We start from the raw sequence: 20,053 nt of genomic DNA, 5'->3' as shown, positions 1-20,053 counted from the left end.
TGCACTCATGCTATTCCCATGTATACTTCCTTGGTGACATGCCCCTCCTTCCATTTCCTGTATGTATCCCTTTGGGTTTTTACATAGCTAAAAAGCTCCTTGTGCAGCCACATTGGTTTTTCTGGGGCTCTTCTTATCTTTCCTCTGCATCAGAGTAGCTTGATGTAAAGTCTCTAGTATTACATCTTTTAGGAACTGCCTGTCCTCTTTGACTCCTTTTCTTCCTAACTGGTCTCTCCAAGGGACCTTGTCTACTATTTCTCTGAGTTGGTTGAGATCTGCCTAATATGGATCCTTGGAACATCTCACTGTTAGCCTTTGGCCATGCTGAGAATTGTCCATTTATTCTCTCTCTATGGGTAAAATTCTGTCCCACTGAAATCCAGTGGCAAAAACCCTACTGACTTCAGTGAAGCCAAGATTTCACCCTTTGGTTTCAGTCTCTTTGCCAGATTCTAATCCATGACAGAACTTTACTTCTCATTCCCTGACTACTTCGTTTGCTCAGTAATCTCTTGTGAGCAACTTTGTCAAAAGCTTTTGGAAGTCCAAATAAATTAAGGTATGGGTGACCGGGTGGTGTAAATCCAGGATTTGGGATAGTACATGATGAAAGACTATATGACTAAGAAAAAGTTGCTGGATTGCTTAACTCTTCATTTCCAGCCATTCTCACAGTCAGGTTTTTTGGAAGCTTTATACATAGACTATTGCTTTTGAGTACTGGCTGGATTCCACTGAAACACTTTCAAACAACATTTTTAACAATGTTTTGTTTGTGAATTAAGATGTAAGCAGCTGAAAAACATCTATACTCTTCATTAGGCAGTCCCAAAAGACTTCTAAGGAACCCAATAGAACATGGTGATTGGCAGCAGAATTGGGGGAAAGGACAAAATAATTTGAGAGTTAGTTTGTTATTTAGTGTCTTGGATTCTTCTTAAATATATTAACCAATAGCACAATGTTCTTTCCAATTATTTTAATACTGATTTATTTTACAGAATACAAAGAAACTCACAGATAAATATAGTTTCAAAACAATAGAAAAATATCAAATATTTACAGAAAGATATAGCTGCCACCGGACTTTCAGAGAGTACACACAGGCTAAATTCTCTTAATATGACTCCTGTTCAGTAGGGCCTTCCTCCACAAGCAGTCCCACTGACTTCAGTGGGACTGCACTGGATAAAAGTACTGTTCCACATGGGTAAGGGTATTAGAATCTGGCCTCAGGACTCCAATATTCACTACAGTTATGGTTTTTTTTCCAGTTTTACATTTTGAAATTACATGAAAAAGCAAAAACATTCTATAAACAGGTGTCCTTATTTTTCAGAATAGAATGAAACATCCTGAAATACATTAAATTATACTCCTATCCATCTACTAGTTTATCATATTTACAAAAGAAAAATGAGTATGGATCATATTTATAGGACAGATCATTAATGAAATAATAAAATGAATGGCAATTTAAAAAGAATAATACCCAGTGTTTCTTGGTAGGATTAGCTGCATTAAAATATTGTAGCATGCTCTAGTACTGGGCCAGATTTATCCTTGGTAAAGGTTGATTGAGGGCCATAGATTCAGAATGAGTACAAGAATACAATTTGCAATGGTAAAAAGGTTCAGATCCACTAAGGGACTTAGGCCATGCATTGCTGGGCATCATGGCACCTTTCACCGAAATTCACTGCTATCCAGAAAGCCTTATTTGCACGTCTAGGCACTCTAGAATGCAATCCACAAAAGCCAGCATGCTAGGCAGGGATCTGCCTAACCTAGACAATGAGAGATGCTGACAAACCCCTCCTCTCTCTCTGAGATAGGCACTTAAGTTGGGGCTGCAAGGAGGTGCCTATATCTGCTAAGCAATCCATGAATCAGAATCAGTCTCCTGGAGTAAGGCAGCTAACCCATTTAGCTCAGTGGTTAGTGAACTTATCTGGGAGACCCAAGTTCAACTCCTGTTCAAATCCTGTTAAGATGAGTTCGCTAACTACCAAGCTGTGGGATATTCTGATGCAGGGCTCCTTCAGTCTCTCCTGTTGAAGCTGTTCCACTTTGGATAAATAATGAAAGAATGATTGGAGCAGGGGGAAAGGACCCTGGTCTCCCACCTCCTAGGATGGGCATCTTAACCATGAAACAATGGAGTCGATCTCTCTGGCCCAAAGTATTTGTTCCAATGGGAGCAAATACTTGAACAGTCACACCTTCTGGGTCAGCCCCTGTGTGCATGTTAGGCATTTGTCGATCACTCTGGGGCAGGAGATTAGCACCTGGATGTTGAGCGAGGCACCAGTGCACATCCCCTAGGCAGAAGCTTGGGCACCTACAGTGTTCAGCAGGAGTTTTGTGGATCGCAGTGGAGCCAAAGGACATGGGTACCAAAACGTGAAACTTAGGTGCCTTTGTGGAGTGGGGTCAAAGTGACTACATCTTCATGTACTATGGGCAGAGGGCTGTAAGGAGCTGGCATAGCCTCAGAAGAGAGCAGGGCTGCCTGAGAAAGAGGTGAAGCCAGGACAGCCAGGAACTCCACTAACCCAGCATCTTCTCTGAAAAGTTCCTGCTGGTGACTCCCTGTGGAAGTCCATCTTGTCTCAAGGCTGTTCCCCTTTGTAAAATCCTAGTGGATAACAGAGGCAGAAGCATTGCTCCATCCCCACAGAGGCAAATCTCACCTAAGATATGGTGATCTTAAATGATGCAGAAAAGTTTATTTTATTCACCCTGATGCCAGCTCTTCTGAGTTTGGTTTTTAACAGACACAAATGGCTGGCCTTTCTGTTTTAACCTTGGTTTCAAAACCCACACACAACTACCATGACAATCATCTGTTATTTTTCATTGTAATACAACATCTGAACAATAGTTTTCTACTTTTTATTGACCAAATGAACCACTGTATTTTATTTTGCAGTTTAGACAAAACGGTGTGCAAGATCATTTCCAGCTTTTCTCTAAAAACGTTCTAAAGTATAAGAAGTTTATCTTGGAGCATGGGTGGATATGTGGTTATAAAACTCTTCATTCTAACAGGTACTAGTTGATTTTTCTCAGAGAAGACAGTTGTTACAGTTACAGACTCTCTCTAAGCAAAAGATACAATGGCATTAATGAGGAAAACTGATTTTTTTAAAAAAGATTACATCACTGTCACAGAAGGTTAGTTACTGATTCTGCGCTATTTTCTACTAAAAAAAAAATCTAGGCAATTACCTGTCTTTCTGCAATGCTGTAAAAGTGTAAACATGCTAGGCCTGTGTATCACACTCAATGGCATGGTCCACAAGGGTGGATTATATGATTTTTTTTCTTACAGATGTTTTCACCAATGTAATGTTATAGATGTCCCAATATCTTTATTATGTGCCTTTCTCTTCATTGCTGCTTTTATTGTATGTTACACAAAAGAGAGTTTCTTCTTCTGTAGCAAAGGCATTTTCCTCTTCCAAATTTTCAGAAGCATTACATTCAGTGTTATTTAAGATAATGTCACAGTTGTGAAATGTTTCAGAATGGCAGCCTTCTGGTGGATCTGTCAACAAGGGAGCAGATTTTTCTTCAAGAATTTGAATTAGGCTAACTCTCGAGCATTGGCATATTTTTTGCTTTGTATCAGGTAGCTTATTATTGGTACTTACTGTTATATCATTGAGTACTCGTTTGGACACATTATTTTCATGATTGCTGATCTCCTGTGCATTTATATTCATATCTTCCATCGCATACAACATCTTTAACTCGTTTTTTTCTCCTAGACCTGAGGATACAAGAATCTCAATGCTATTTCCATTAATGAAATCTAAGGTATTATTAGCATAAAATCTATTAAAAATATTACTGGCAATCTTATTAATACAGTTGTTCTTCAGAATCACATGATTATTTTTGTCTCTTATTAAATCTTTGCTTGGCCAGAGCAAATGTTGACATTTTTTGGCAGTTAAGTGTAGGCCAAATTGGTTCTCAAAGTCAGATGCTTTTCGGTAGGCATATCCTCTGTTTTCCTCATTAACTGGTTTTATGATGGCCATCAATATTGGACAATGTTGTCCACAAATAGCATGAAGCTTATCCAGAGAATCTTGTTCCTCCAGAGCTCCCCTGTTGGCATTACTGTCATTAGTTGGTTGGGTTTGTATAGGTTCATCATTTAAAGGCTCTTCCAGAGGATGCACCTTATTGTCAGGTAATCTAAATTCCATAGATGTAAAGGCTGGATAATTGGTTTTAGTCTCTGTACAAAGATTCGTGGAAGTGGTGCATACTGTGCATGACAAATTGTTGTTTTCTTTCTTTATTGCATGAAGAAAAGGAGTGTCATCCCTGAAGGTAGGTTTGCTTTTCAGACTCAAATCAGGAAAAGGCTCTGAATCACTATTGTGAGGCATAATGAAGTAGTGGCATCCACTTTCAGGGGGTTTAACCATGTCTTCAGGTTCTGAAGAAGATATTTCATTGTGTGGTGAATACTGATTCAGATTTGCGAAGTGGGAGTATGGAACATCATCACTATTGTTGTCAAACGCTGTGTCTGCTGAACTTGTGTCCAAATTGCCATACATTCCAGTCTTTTCAGGTGGTGATCTTCTCACCAAATGATTTTCTTTAAGAAGCCACTTGCCTTTATCAATCAATATTCCTTCATCTTCATCAGCAGGTACACCACACTGACAATATTGCTTTGTACATCGCACTGAGCAGTTATCACTGTAATACACCTTCTCTCCATTAAGACTAAACTGTGGTGCTGGTGAAGAAAAATTCTCTCCTCTCCATGTATTGTTGTCTTTGTTTATTTCTTCCAGACTTTCGTGTGATATAAGTGAAGACCTTGACATTTTCTCAACAAAGCAAGAATTATGTTCCTGACAAAAGGCAGAATTTTTTTTCATAATTGTACAATGGGATTCTTCAGCGTCCTTTTGAAGAACTTTAGACATATATGGAAGTACAGTGTGAAGGGTAGGCTTAAAGGAGGCTTCTGCTTTACCATAAAGCTGTTCAATAGTTCTTTTAACGTAGCCAGTATTATACTGTTTTTCATATATTGCTTCCTCCCCACTTTCATTGGTGAAATCACTGGATGCCCTATAATAGTAATCACTGTCATCAGTATCTGGTCTATAATCTGACCAGTCTGAAGTAGCAGGGCTTTTAAAGCATTTTTTTAATTCAAAAGAAGGATTTGAATGCGTTCCATTCTCCAGTTCTTTTACTATCAGTTTTACTTGCAATTTCTGTTCCACTTCAGTTATGTCCAATTCTGTAATTTGCTTAGACTCATAACTAAAAGATAATGGTGATGGTGTAGATAATCTCTCAGGGGTTTCTTCACAAGTCCCATTTTCTTTCTTTTCTTCTTGTACAGAGTCTTCCTCACAGTCACATTCTGTAGAGGTTTCCGCAACTAATTTATACTGCTCATTTGGTTTTTCTGTGCCATCTTGCTGTCCTGCATTTTTATTGTTGCCAAGATGCATAATGTCTTTTTTATCTTCTACCTCCGAAATTTCTCCATCTAAAATATTATCTTTATCATTAGAAGTTATACTGTGAACAGTTGAGTTAGGCTCTTCTGAAGTCCCTGATTCTTCATTATTGAATGATGTATCTGTGGCTTTATCTTGCGATTCTTGTAATGAACTGTCAGCCTCTTCTTCATTTTCTTCAGATAGTTCTACATTTGAAGTAAGACTACAATTATTTGAATTAGCATTCACGTATTTTCTGTCTGACAATATTTTGTGAACATTCAAGTTGTTTAGATCTGAAGTCTCTGCTGATGCATTGGGATCTTTCTGTATATCAGAGCATTCAAATTCTTCAATCAGCTCTTGTACATCAGCATTCTCCTCAGAATACGTACTGTCCTTTGGAATGCACATCTTATTTGGGTTTTCACTTTCATGAAAGTTTGGCAAGTTCTGAATTTCAACTACGAAAGGATTTTCATGACAATGTGCAGAGTCCTGTGTTTCTATTCTGCTCCCAGAGTGTAATACATTATTTGATGTCGATTCTTGCAAATTTGAGACAGCATCCTTCAATTCCTCAGCTTCTTCTGTTACTGCAATTTGTTTTAGAAATTGTAATAGTGAAAATATTTCAGAACAGCTACAGGTAGTTTTTAGTATATCACCTTTGCACGTGCCATTCAAACTCTCTTTTAGATTCAGTACAAGTAGCCAAGCTAAGAGGAGACTGGGGGAAGATCCAAGTAATGAAGGAGAAGAAAAATCTGTAGGACCACATGATTTTTCTGTACATCTAGTATGAGCCTTTTGAATGCCGAGCATAGCTGATTGTAGTTGCTGTAGCAACATATCAGACAAGCAATCCTTTTGAGCATCAATTTCAGTCTTCCTGAAAATTTTGGAATCAACTTGAACAGCAACCTCAGCACTTATGCTCTGATTTGGACTTATATCTTGAGTATTCATATCTGATTGCAACTTCTTTTTATCATTTTCATGCATTTCATTGAACACTTGTAGCTTAGCATCATGTTGGAAATCTGACTGTAGTAAATATTTGACCTCTTTCATTATACTTGTATCAGCACAGGTCAAAGAGCCAATTTGTCTTCCATATAACCATTTGGCAGATTCTTCTACAGCTCCCATTTCACTGAGAGGTTCCATTGGCTTTTTCAGTAGATGTTGTTCAATCAGATTGGGTTTTCCAGTTATGTGCACTTTATTTGCTATAACCTTAGTTTCTTTATCTGACAGAGTTTTGATATTTTCCATAGGAGAATGACAAAGTTTAGTATTTGCTACATTCCGTTCCTTTTTATTTATGGGAGCTAATTTGTTTGGAGGCAAAACAGCATTTGGAAATGCGTTTTGCAGCCAGTTTTGGACATAGCTTTCAAGTGAATACTCAGCAATACCATCTGAAAAATCCTCTTGTTTCAGAGCATCCAGTGCATTATTGCCATCTGATATATGCATTTTACTTTCAGTTGTACTTAGATTCTTCTTTTTTTGTTTTTTCTCTTTCTTTGAAGATTTGTATGAACTGTCAGAAATAACATTGTCCTTTTCTCTTTCTAGGTTATTACCATTAGCTACTTCTGACAATAGCTTTGATGTCATTAGAGAATTGTGTGTCTGTTTTACACAATTAGTGCAGTGACATATGCCTTCTTTTTCAGTACCTGGTGTATTTTGGCTGTGTTCAGTTTCTCTTTTTGAATCAGCTTTTTCCTCTATCAAGCTATCTTCACATTTTGCAGATAGCGACAAACTAATTTTTTTGGCTGATCTGGATTTTACGTTGGTCAGTTGTCTATTAGCTTTTGTTTTCTTACTAAATGATAACTCATTTTGTTGAAGCTCCACAGAAACCTGGGAATATAACTCATTTTCAGGACATAAGTTTTTGTTTGAATTGATAGATCCATCACCATTTCTGACATGAAATGCCATTGCTCTTTTCTGACATGTTTCAGAATAAGTATCTCTAATTTGCATTGTAGATTTCTGCACACTTTCGCTTGTGATGCACATATCATGAGACATTTCCTCACTCTTAAAAGTTCCTTCCTCTGCAGTCTTGTCATATTGCTGATTTTGGTGCAAATGTACACCTTGCTCCAGATAATGAGATGGTGATTTTCTCTTTTTCTTCTTCTTCCTTTTGCTCTTAGAGGATGCAAGTTGGCTTTTGTCAGTGGAATGGGTTGTATCACATTCAGCGCTGCTGTGGAATTGTTTCTCACTCTCAGCAGTGGTAGGAGAGGATCCTGTTGTAAAGTTGAAAGTCTCAGGAGTAGCATTAGTACATGTTGACATTGTCATCTTAGTTTGTTTGTTTCCAGTACAGGTTGAGTGAATGGCTCCTTGAGAAGAAAGTAATAAATCAGATGGGTTACATAGTTTGTCTTCACTTTTTGATTGATACAATTCTGAGCATCTGATGAAAGAACTCAGTGACCTTTTTATTTCTTTAATTCCACACTGGTCATGAAGAGAGTTGATAGTGTCTGCTGAAAGAGGTCTATCTGCCCGGTAAATTGTTGAGGAAGGTATGAAGCCACTGATATTAGCTTTGCAGCTTGAGAGTAAACTATCATACATGCCTTCCTCCACAACTGATTCCTCCAAAATGTTCTGTAACAATCCATCTTCATCAGGCATATCTAATGTCTTTGTATTTGTAGTTTCTTTTAAACCATTACTTTTATGGCTTAATTTAATCAGAGTTTCTTCTTTTTTCTTTTCTAAAGAAAGCTTTAATAAATCATTGTTGCTTATTTCACTAAGCTTCGAATGATTAGTACTTGATGTTTTACTGCTGGAATGAGTGACCATGCAATACTCAGATTTGCTTTCCCCATCTTCTATTTCCTCACTGTAGGAAAACTGTCCTATCATTTTTTCCTGAACCTTTTTGTCAGATATTACAGTGACACTTTCAACTAATGCTTTCTTTTGTCTCACTCTTCTTGGCCCAGGTGTAGGAGGCCTATGAAAATGAGGTTTGACTTTATCCTCCGATACATTACATACATTCATGTTTGCAGAAGAGTTCTGCCAGATTTTATAATCAGAAGTGCTTAAATCAGATTCTGATTCTTTACTTGTTGCTTCTGTGTTAATCTGCTGCAGTGAGTCACTCTCATCATTATTGCAGTTCTCCAAGACTGGAGCCTCTGTAGGTTTTATATATGCTGAAATATTTAAATCAGATGAATGATCCTCTGCACCTACTGCAGAATTGCAAATCTTGATATTTTTATCAGCAGAAACACCAGCACGACTGACAGTGGTTGTCCATTTTATGGTTTCTTCCTCTTTTATCCTGAATCGAACTTTCATCTCTACTGTCATACTTCCATCTTGATTAACATGAACAGATTTCTCAATGTCATCTTCAGAGCGCACCATCGATAAATCTTCACCAGCATGTGAATGATTTTCTGCTAAGCCCATGTAATTGTCAGGAATGCAAGAAGAATCTGAGTTATCATTGCTGTAGCCTTTATCAGAAGAAACTGAGTAAATTTGAGCTCCTGAGGGCATTTGTGTACTCACTTTCAACATTTATATTGAAAGCACCCAAATTCACAATATTAGATGGAAAGTATAGAAGATAATCATCATGCATAAGAATCCAGACCGAAAGACAGCAGGCAGGCAGCAAAGAAAGGAGAAAGAAAAAAGAAAAAACACAAAGTATGATTAGTATAAAGGAACTCAATGAAAGGTTTTGGGAATTTTTTTTTTTGTTTTTTTTGTGAGCATTGGGATTGAACAAATTATTGTAACATAAAGAAAAACTATTACAGTAAGGTGTCTGTTTTCTCTAACTCATTTCCAAGCACTTGTCAAAAAGAAAAAACACAACTTTTATAAAGAGTAGAGACTGAACTTTCCTGCTGGTGCAATTTTCTTTATTTTGTTTTGCAACATGATCCTGCTAACACCAGTGTTACAATCTTTACAGTCCTAAGCCTGTGAAGTGCCGAATGCGTCCAGCTCCATCAACTTTGTCATTGAATGTTCTTTCCCACCCTGCAGGAGGCACACAGAACCTCACAGGATTAGGCCCTAAGATATTAAGCATGGAACCTGATTTTTCCTTTACTACTTCTTGATGATTTAATAGGAATTAATGGATCCAAAGGCACATGCAGTACATAACAACCTGAACATTAATGGGTGCTACAATACATCAATCAAGAGTAAATCTCTCTGGAATTGATTTTACACCCCTTCACTTATATGACTAATCCTTGGTTATCAGAGCAGTCCCAGGGACTACTCATGTATGTAAACATTGTAGAACTGGGCCCTTAGCATGTACTTCTATATATGTTTACATTTAAATTTTTAACTAGACATTTATAATAAGATTTTTACATCATGCATTTTAATTTACACATGCAGTTACAATGTGCATATATGCTACGGTTCTCTAGGACTTGGTCAAAAGACCACTGAAGGCAATGAGAATATTCACATTGACTTCAATGGGCTTAAAATTAGGCTTCTAATGTGTTTGTCTGCACACAGTAAAGTATTTCTAAAATGTGTTTGTATTACTTTGTAATAACTTTACACTGTCACAGGGTGCTGGAACAATTTGTATAGTGGGGGTGTTGAGAGTAATTGAACCATACTGTAAACCCCACATATAATGGAAACCACTTCAAGCCAGGGTTACTGTTACATACATACACACTATTCCAGATTTGTTGCCTCTTTCAAGTTTCCATTGTAGAGGCTTTTCCAGGAACTGAATGAGAAATGATGGTAAATTCAGTCTGGGTCTCATTCCAGAGACCAGACCTTTCACTTCTGTAAATAAAAATCTCAACTTCACTCGCCTCTGGAAGCGGAATGAAAACAACAGAAGTCCCCCAAAACTCTGAACTTTAGACTCATATAACCTCGTATAACCTGATGATGTATCCAACATAGGGCAGTTTGAATTTTAAAGTAAAATACTTAAAGAGTTATTCCTCTTGCTTTAACTGCATTTTCACAATATCAGCTGATGAAACTTTCCAGATCTGTCAGCTACTTCCATATTCTAACGCTGCCAACTTGGCCATGATTATATGCAAAATTTAGATGGAAGAGACAAACTTATTGACAACTTTGATTTTTGTAGTCATTTCATTTGCCTCAGAATGTCCCTACTCGTTTCTCTTAACTCATCAGCTATCCTGTACACATAGCCCTGGTGACCAAGGAGATGACATATGGGCAAGAGACATCAGGGTGAGCTACAGGGTGGAAGTTGGGAAAAACTAAAGAGAGTGGACTTGGGGACATGAGATATTCAGCAGGGGCACTGGGCAGGGATGTGTGAATGGGAGCTTAGTGTCTCTGTGCAGAGGCACTGGGAGTTGATGCTGCCTCGGCTCTTCAGCACAGCAAGGCAGGAGCATCATGGAAAATTAGCAGAGAAAATGAGCTCCTCCAGCAATGTTGCCTTGGTTCTCCAGCACTTCAGGAAGCTTTACAGTGCTGGTGTCTTGGTGAGCAGCAGAGGCAGCAGTGTCAGGAAGCCCTAGACGAGCTAATGCCTTGCCACAGAAGTACTGTGTTCCCCCACACATCTTAGGCTCTCCAGAAAGACCTCATCTGCCTCTACAAAGTTCTCTTCCTCAAAATCCCCTCATGCCTGATCACCTCTTGGCTTCCCCAACATCCTCACTCTCTTTTTCCTCAGTTCATCAGGCACCCCATGTACCAACTCCATGAGGAGCCAAGGGGAAATCACCTATTCACATAACTTTACCCAAACACTACTGAAAAACATGTCCCAGCCATAAGGATGTGAGGAAGTATGGTGCCCTGTTGTGGGCATGAGTTGAGAGTCAGGAGGTTCAACTTTCAAGTCCCCATTCTACCCCAGACTTCCTGTGTGATCTTGAGCAAGTTTTTAAGGCCTACGTTTTTAAAAGTGACTCGGCATCATGTGTATCTAAATTAAAAAATCTTAAAGGGTCCTGAAATACAGAGAGTGGGTGGTTAGCACTTTCTAAAATTCAGGCTCCTAAGGTGTCTCAAGTTGGGCACCCAAAAACTGAGGCATCCAAAAATCAGTAATCACTTTTATAAATGTAACCCTCAGTCTCTCTGTGAGAGTTTCCTGTCTGTACAATGGGGATGTCAGTACTTCTCTACCTCTCTTGAGTGTTGTGTGGATGGATACATCAAATGCTATGGTAGCAGAACCATATAAGCACTTTAGATAGACAAATAGTCAGTCAGTTTACCTCACTTACACAAACCAATACAATGTACACTGTAACTTTATGAAAGTCACACCACGCCTATTTTAAATGAACACATGGCCAATAAACAGAGTTAAGACTACATACTGACTGTTCAGGATGAGGGGGCATGTGGGCACAGAGCGGTGGAAAAGAACTAGCTGAAATGTGTGGAGGGCACCTGGATACTGAATAACTTAACTGCTTATTTCCTTGCTTTTCCCAGTTTGCTTTAGTTAGGTATGGGCACATATGAAATTAAGGATATGACAAAATATCCCCATTCATTTACTGAGCTAATATCTGAACACTGTATGATAATACATTTGCTCTGCTGTAATACCATCAGAAAGTTCAGCTAGAAGGGAGACATACATTTGTTCTCTGTATCAAACTGTGTGCTTTCTTTTACCCTTGCTGTAGTATGCACAAAGCATGATGTGGATAGATTAGCAACAATCAGCCCATTTTAAAATATGCTTTGATAGGTTCACATACAAGTCCAAATAATTCTGTTTGAAAGGAAATATGTAAGCCAGCTGAATTTTTAACAGAAACTTGAATTCCAAAATGAAAATTAATGCTTTGATCTCTTTCATGCCTACTGAGGAAATCTGAGCAAAAATAAATAGTTTTGTTTCAACTGACTTGCTTGAATACTCTTGATCCCAATCAGATCGCTATAGTTTCTTTTTTTTAACATTAAAATGTGAAAGAGATAAATCACTTGAGAAAATACAAAATAATTAAAGGAACTTACCATTTCTGCTCTCTGATTTGGCATTTGCTTTGGGGTACACACGATTGGAGAGTCCTGGCAACTTAGCAGGTAGTGAATACCTGTGAGGATCATAATTCCCTGGTTTAAAAGGCTCTCTCCCAGCTGCCACAATAGCCCCAGAACACAAGATCAGAGACTGAAGGTTAGGAACCTGGGGGGAAAAACCACAACAAATCAATTTCTCTGCATCAGTAACAAACAGTAATAATACAACAGGTTTAGTCTTTCCACATAGTTTTTTCTTCACTTTCTACCCTGTACATATATAGCATTGCAGCAGGCTATTAAAAAGGGCTGGATTTTATTCCAGAGTGGAATTTATTTCCACATGGGGTAATGCACTTCCTGTGTCTTTGTAAGTGTGTAAATATATTAGAAGATGATACTGTCAAGCAAGGTTTGGATCCAGATAAATATTTCCCTGAAGTTCAAGAGTTTGGAAATGGAGTTTGGATTTATCTCAATATAGACACGATCAACGGCCATGAAATTACTGAGTGAGAGTGTGTGTGTGTGTGTGTGTGTGTGTTATATGAGTCAGTGAAGGGAAGAATCTTCAGCCACAAAATATATTACCGAACTCTAATATGGGTGGTCTGTGGCTGCATACTGTCAAATATACAGAATTAGTAGTGGAGCTGGCTTCCTGCTCCTCCAATTACAAGGAATTTGAGCCTCATGGATTGCGCTTTGTTAGCTTGTAGGTGATGTGCCCCTCTCTCTCTTTCATGTCTACTTGTGGACACCGAACACAGAAATCACATCTTCACCAGATGGAAGGTGAAAGATTCACCCTGCATGGGTGTTCAGTTGAGCTGAGTCTGATTCCCCTTTCAGTTATACCAGTGCAAACCAGAAGAAACTCCATCGCAGTTAATGAAGTTACAACAATGTAAAACTTGTGTAAGCAAGAGGAGAATCAGACTCATTGTTTCTGGAAGTTTTGGGGGCTAGGATTTGGTCCACACTTTATAAAATGTAAAATAACCTTATATGAAGTTTTATAGCCATAACTTGTGGGTGGCAAAGACAGATGAAGAACATAATACTGTTGAACGTTGCTTATAGCAATTTCATCCTTTGAACATTAAAAATATAAAGAAATAGGGGAAAAAATCAAGATTACTTAATTTATGGCATTGTGAGCTTTCCTCAGCAATGTAGTAGTCATAGAGGAAATCTGACTTTGAGTTTTGAGTATAGATACTTCTGCTCTTACATTAGTAATTACATTGTCATGGGATCACAGAAATTTAGGGTTGGAAGGGACCTCAATAGGCAGAACCAACTATACCTATATCATCCCTGACAGTCTCTGAAAATATAACCTAAATCTTCCTTGCTGTACATTAAGCTTCAAGAGATATGGAGAACAACCCTCTTTATAATAGCCCTTAACATATTTGAAGACTTATCAGGTCCTCACTCAGTCTTCTTTTTTCAAGACTAAATATGCCCGCTTTCTTTTAACCTTTCCTCATGATCAGGTTTCTAGACCTTTTATCATTTTTCTTGCTCTTCTCTGGACTCCTTCCACTTTGTTCACATATTTCTTAAAGTATGGCATCCAAAACTGGGCACAATGCTCCAACTGAGGTCTCACCAGTGTCAATTTCCTCCCATGTCTTACATGGACATTTTTCTCCCATGTCTTACATATGACAAACCAGTTAATACACCCCAAAATGATATTAGCCTTTTTTACAGCTGCTTCATATTGTTGGCCTATATTTGTCTGTGATCCACTATAATCCCCAGGTCATTTTCAGCAGTACTATTGCACAGTCAGTTATTCCCCATTCTACGTTTGTGAATTTGATTTTTCTTCCTAAATGTGGTACTCTGCATTTGTCTTTATTTAATTTCATCTTTTTTATTTCAGCCATATTTATCAAGGTCATTTGGAATTCTAATCCTGTCCTCCAAAGAGGTTGCAACACCTTCCATCTTGGTATGATGTTCACATTTTATAAGCACACTCTCCACTTCATTATCCAAGTCATTAATGAAAATGTTGCCTAGTTTTGGACCCTGAACAGACACATATAGGACTCCACTAGATCCATCCACCCAGTTAGACAGCAAAGCACCAGTAAATACTCTTTAAGTTTGTTTTTTTAACCAGTTCTGCATACATCTTATAGTAATTTCATCTAGACCACGTTCTCCTAGTTTACTTATATGGATTGTGTCAAAAGCCTTACTAAGATCAACATACATCACATCTACAGCTCCCCTGCCGCCCCCATCTACTAGGGCATGAACCCTGTCAAAGAAGGAAATTAGGTTGGTCTGGTATGATTTGCTCTTGACAAAATCATGTTGGCTACCACTTATAACCTTACTATCTTCTAGGTGCTTACAAACTGATTGTTTAGTAATGTGTCCCGCATGTTCCCAGGTATTAAAGTTAGGCTAACTGGCATGTAATTCCCTGGGTCGTCTTTGTTTCCCCTTTTAAAGATAGGTACTATGTTTGCCTTTTTCCAGTCCTTTGGTACCTCATGGTTCTCCATGAGTTCTCAAAGATAATCACTATTGGTTCGAAGATTTCTTCAGCTAGTTCCTTAAGGTGAACTTAGTTAGGCCCTGACAACTTGAATACATCATAGTGAAGATGCTCACAACTCCTGTGGGATGGGTAGGTATAGGAATTTGTTCTGCTGCATTAATAGACCATCAGCTCTTAAGGGAACAGAGGTAGCATTCTAAAGGAGCTCTACGTAATGCATGTCCTAATTGTGGGGCTGGGCTATGGAAGGGTTACATGTGATTGGATGAGTGGACATATTTTGAAGGCATGCATGAGAAAGGACTAGAAAAGCATCCTGTTCAGGAAAAGCTGTCATTAGACGACATAGAGAAGGAAGTGGTTTAAGAGAAGACTGGTGGGCTTCCATGAAAACCTAGAATTAAAATTCTCTCGCTTCAGTTACTAAAGTCCCAAATGAGTGTGCATCCTTCCTCAAAACTGACTACCTTTTTTGAAGGTCCATAAATGTACAGAGGCAAGTCCATAATAAGGAAGGCATCAGACAGCTGATGGTCAGGGCACAGGGGACCTTACACTGGTCAGAGTGCTCACCAGCCATGTAAGCAAACAATTCATTTGATTACACTGGTAATATTACAAAAGCAAACATTGTGAAAAGCATATCTGATGCCATTGTTTATTCTCACCTTTCTGCCATCTGTAGTGTATAATTTCACAACTGGATACTGCATTAACTCACTTATGGAATCCAGAAAGGTCTCAAAGTTTTGCATGTTCTTCTTACTCAGAATTATAGTGCACCTGATTCTTATGTCACCATTTTTGAAAACAAGGAGCTTTTTAGGGGTTCTTATTTTGACAGCTCTGTCTTCCTGAACAATGCCGTCTTCTTTCTCCCTGGCTAACTGCACAACTCGGCGACGAGCACTAACTGGCCTGCTGATCTGCCAGGGCAATGGCTTCTTACTGGCCCGCTCCAAATTAATGGGCTTAATTTTCTTCTGATGGGAACAAATATAAGACTTTCCATCTTCAAGGTCCTCCAGATTGGTGATACTGTGTATCCCACGTGGTGTACTAATATTCCTCACCCCAAATGGTATTGGGACTCTTTTGGACAAGTTATCCAGCAAGGCATCAAATGTTTTGAAAGATCGATTATTAATGACCATTTTGATCCCATTAAACTGAGGGTCTCCACTTTTATAGAAGCAGATGCGTTTGGCCACAACAGGTTCAGTGACATTGAAGTGACGTGTAGACAAAGTCTGTTCACTCTCAGAGGAGTTTGGCTGAAGCATTGAATAATTCGTTGATGGTGTTTCACTCATTTTGACAGCACTCTGGAAGGAAGAGGAGATGGATGTAAAAGTTTTCTCACAACTGCAGTAATAACATAGTCCTCATTCTGAAAGATGCAAAAGGAAAATTTGTAAGAAAAATAAACAGCAGCAAATCTTGCCAAAAATCATTGACTTAAATGGGTCCAAGCTGTTATCGCGAAATTCCACAAAGACTCCAGTACTGTAGGATTACGTTAGCATAGCTTTATTTTCAAATACTCTCAGAACTCTCCGTTGTAATTTCACATCTCTTATGATTTTGGTATAACAGCATTTTCTTTAGAAAGAGGTACTTTGTCAGACTAGAATGGCAATTACAGGTTTTCTTTTTTAAGGATGAATGTAATGACAACATTTCACACATTATGTATTAGGGAAATATTCATGGGGAGGCGAGAGTTTATGCAGAGGCATGAGCCATGATTCAGTCCAAGATAAACAAAAACCAAAAGACAATGGATTTGATTCTGATCTCAAATACATCAGTTTTACACCAGTGCGCTCCAGTGATTTCAGTGATGCTACTCCCGATTTACTACACTGTAAGTAACATCAGATTAATGTTTAGAGCATCTTTTGGTGGCTATAGTTAACAGTCCACTTTATAAATTGTGACAGATCATTTGCTTTTCTATTGTAAGCTTTGCCTTTTAGGATATATAACTCAACCATTTAAATACTTGCATTTGTGCTGAGTGAAATCTTGTTGATCAAGTGTGAAATTATTTTTTCCTAGGAGACAAAGGCTTAAATTAGTGTAATCTTTTATAAAGACAAAGCCATTTCCAGTGCTTTTAATTAAAATGGCAGTTTTCAGTAGCTAAATCTTTAACATGAGCTTTAAAATTCTAGTCATCTAAGCAATATGCTATTTCTAAAAGCAATGTAAGCATGGGCCATGATCTTTAAAACAGGGACCACTCCCCCTGTGCATTCTCCACATGCACCTGCTCTGTTACTCAATTAATTTAGTTACAATCCTTTAATAAGAGTATTTTATTTTAACAGTTGTGTTACCTGTCAGCTCTGTGTTCCTGGGGAACCAAGGCACAGTATACAGCCTGTCTGACTCACGAAGGACACCCCTCTTTTCCCGCCCCCACCTTTGCTTGAACCAAAACCACTCAGAAGAAAGACTTACAAAAAGCAATGAAAAAGCAGTGGGAGACACACCTAAACCCCTCAGGACAAGGGTGACAGGATTAAGGCAACTCCCCTAGCCTCATTTGCATCAAAGATGGGACAGGGAGGCATCTCCATTAGCATACAGAATGGAGAACAGAGATTCCAAGGCAAGAACTACATGGAACTCTGGGACCAGAAAAGCAGGGAAGCACTGCATCCTGGGGGATCTCTGCTCCAGATGTTAATGAACCTACACCTGCACACACCCAGCTCAGCAGTTATCAGACCAATTCTAGTAATAAATCCTTTACTGGTATCCAAAATATTGAAGCTGCCTAATTGCATTGTGAACTCCCTCCAGGAAACACCGCTCATAGCCAGGAATGACCAGCTCCTATTTTTTAGACTGAACAAAAGAACTTTGGTATTCTCTCTTGAGCCATCAGTTTACCCATAAACAAATCTAGTGTCATCCCTTGTTTCCCCACAAAAAACCCTACCCACGCTCAAGTAAATGTTCTGATGCCTGGATCCAAAATCTGCATCAGTTGCATTGGGACTTCATCTTCTCCTGACTGATCATGCTGGGTGCACTGCCTGTCTCCAGCACTCCGGACCCTCAGATGCAACCACCACCTGGGAACCCTGACCGGTTCAAGCTTCACAGAGTGGTGAGAACTGATGCACCGCTCTCTGGTTTTTTTTGTTTTCTGTTTTTCTACTCTAGGTATAGCTTTCTAACTCCGACTTGTGTGATCAGGTATAGTTTTCTAAACCTAACGTTTGTAATCAAATTTAAGTTAGATTTAATACTGTAACTGTTTTGTTCATTTGGCTCTCCTTGTATGGTTATTACCTGGCAATAAAAAACTTTTATAGTTAAGCTGGTTATTTCCCTCCCTCCCTCTTTTGTGTTTTTGGCTTCCCCATTTGCTCTGCAGCAACAGTCCTTGTACCTAAGCTAAAGATCCCTGTAGCACCTATAAATCCTGTAGGGTTTGCTCATTAAGTGTGTTACTACCTGAACAATAATAACGTGAAAGTGGGGGTAGGGATGTGCTGAACCATATGAGGGTGGCAGCTTAAAAGTGCAGCTCGACCCAGCCTGCTCAGATGTATTCTGTTCCGGTGCGGTGCCCATGGCATATGAAGGTGGCAGCTTGGAAGTGCTGCTCGACCCAGCCTACTGAGTCCAGGGACATATAAAGGGTCAGCTTGGGAGTGCTGATTGACCCGGTCTGCTCAGATGTGCACTGTTTAATGTGTATGTGTGTGTTCATCTGATTCGGGGGCTGGAGGCTGGGGAACCTAGGTCCTGTAGAATAGCTCCATTGGGAGGGAACTTGCAGAAGGGTGAAGTAGAGCTCTGTATGAAAACACAAGTGACACAAGCAATACATTGACAGAATTACAGAAACACCCCTCACCCCCCCAAAGAGTAACCCTAATAAATGAGCATCCTCCAAAGTAATGGGCAAATCTGGTAAAAGAACTGGTAAATGTTGCCCTGACCACAGCATACACTGGGAAAAAATGGCTTATAAACTAATCAGCCTGGAGAAAAGATCTCTCTACCAAAACCAATGTCCTTTTCAAAGACCCTTTTCATAAAAAAGGAATATAGCACACTTATATGTGTGTTTTTTTTTAAATAAAATAAAATAGCCCAAATGAAACTCTGTATCACTTGGATGCAGATGCCAGATTTAGTACAGGAACATGCTACCTCCTTCAGCAATTGAACATTTTTCTTAATGAAACTGGGAAATGTGCCCTGTTTTAAAGAAAATAGTTCACCACCGAAAGACTTCAGCTCTGGGACTAATAAGAAAATGTTCCCACTTTTAAAGGCAGTTGAGGCTCAAGGTAAAAATCACATTTAACAAGACTGGTTTAAGATTGGGGTCTTAGTTCCCCCTGTCAATTCATGGTTTTTTCCCCCTCTCTCTTTAAATATGAAATAGCCAAATTCTTTTATTTTGAAAAGTGGATGATGTGAAGGAAGAGAAGTTACTTTGCATTATATTATCTGTGCTGCAAAGGGCACACATGGCATGTTGACAAACTGAAAATAACCCTAAACATTGAGTTGGAACCACAGGGACCAAGATTGAGCTTGTACACTCAAATTTTCATGATGTCAACAGAAAAATGTTAACTGTTCCATTAAGGTCATACAGGACAGAATTTTTAAAGATGAGTGCCTAAAATTAGACCTCCAAATCCATATTAGGCACCTAGTTAAGTGGCCTGCTTTTCAGCAACTGCACTTCCCTCTGAAAACAATAAGAGATTTGGGTGCTCAGCACCTCTAAAATACAGGCCCATTCATTAGCTGCCTAAATATAGTTTTCGATGTTCAACAGTAGGCACCCAAGTTTCAAAATATTTGTATTTGAGTTCAAAGTAGTTGCAGGCTTCATAAAAATATGAACAGGAGAGTCTTATACAAGTTTTAATTAAAATGTTCCCACTGCCTCTGCAGGCCTTGTGTTCCCATGTTTAGGGCAGCACAGATGGAAAAGAGCAAGCTAAGGTCCTAAATGAAGGGAGGAGTG

General features: G+C 38.8%; 1 protein-coding gene across 7 annotated transcripts in view; it reads right to left on the bottom strand.

Annotated features, from left to right (window-relative positions):
- Positions 1-20,053, bottom strand: part of LOC115646790 (lipoxygenase homology domain-containing protein 1) — a 313,208-nt gene that overhangs the window by 262,641 nt on the left and 30,514 nt on the right. For 6 of the 7 annotated variants that reach the window (XM_030553099.1, XM_030553095.1, XM_030553101.1 and 3 more), the window contains exons 2-3: positions 15,714-16,370; positions 12,513-12,684 (exon numbers count right to left, since the gene is read on the bottom strand). In XM_030553099.1, the coding sequence (XP_030408959.1) occupies positions 12,513-12,684; positions 15,714-16,358 (817 nt within the window). In that variant the 5' untranslated portion in view covers positions 16,359-16,370. Of the gene's footprint in view, positions 1-12,512; positions 12,685-15,713; positions 16,436-20,053 lie in introns of all 7 variants that reach the window. The other variant, XM_030553098.1, reaches the window with a different exon arrangement.

This window comes from Gopherus evgoodei, chromosome 2 (genome assembly GCF_007399415.2).
Source record: "Gopherus evgoodei ecotype Sinaloan lineage chromosome 2, rGopEvg1_v1.p, whole genome shotgun sequence".
Classification (NCBI taxonomy): Eukaryota; Metazoa; Chordata; order Testudines; family Testudinidae; genus Gopherus; species Gopherus evgoodei.
Note: the sequence above shows the minus strand (reverse complement) of the source record. Positions and strands in the feature narration are given on the sequence as shown.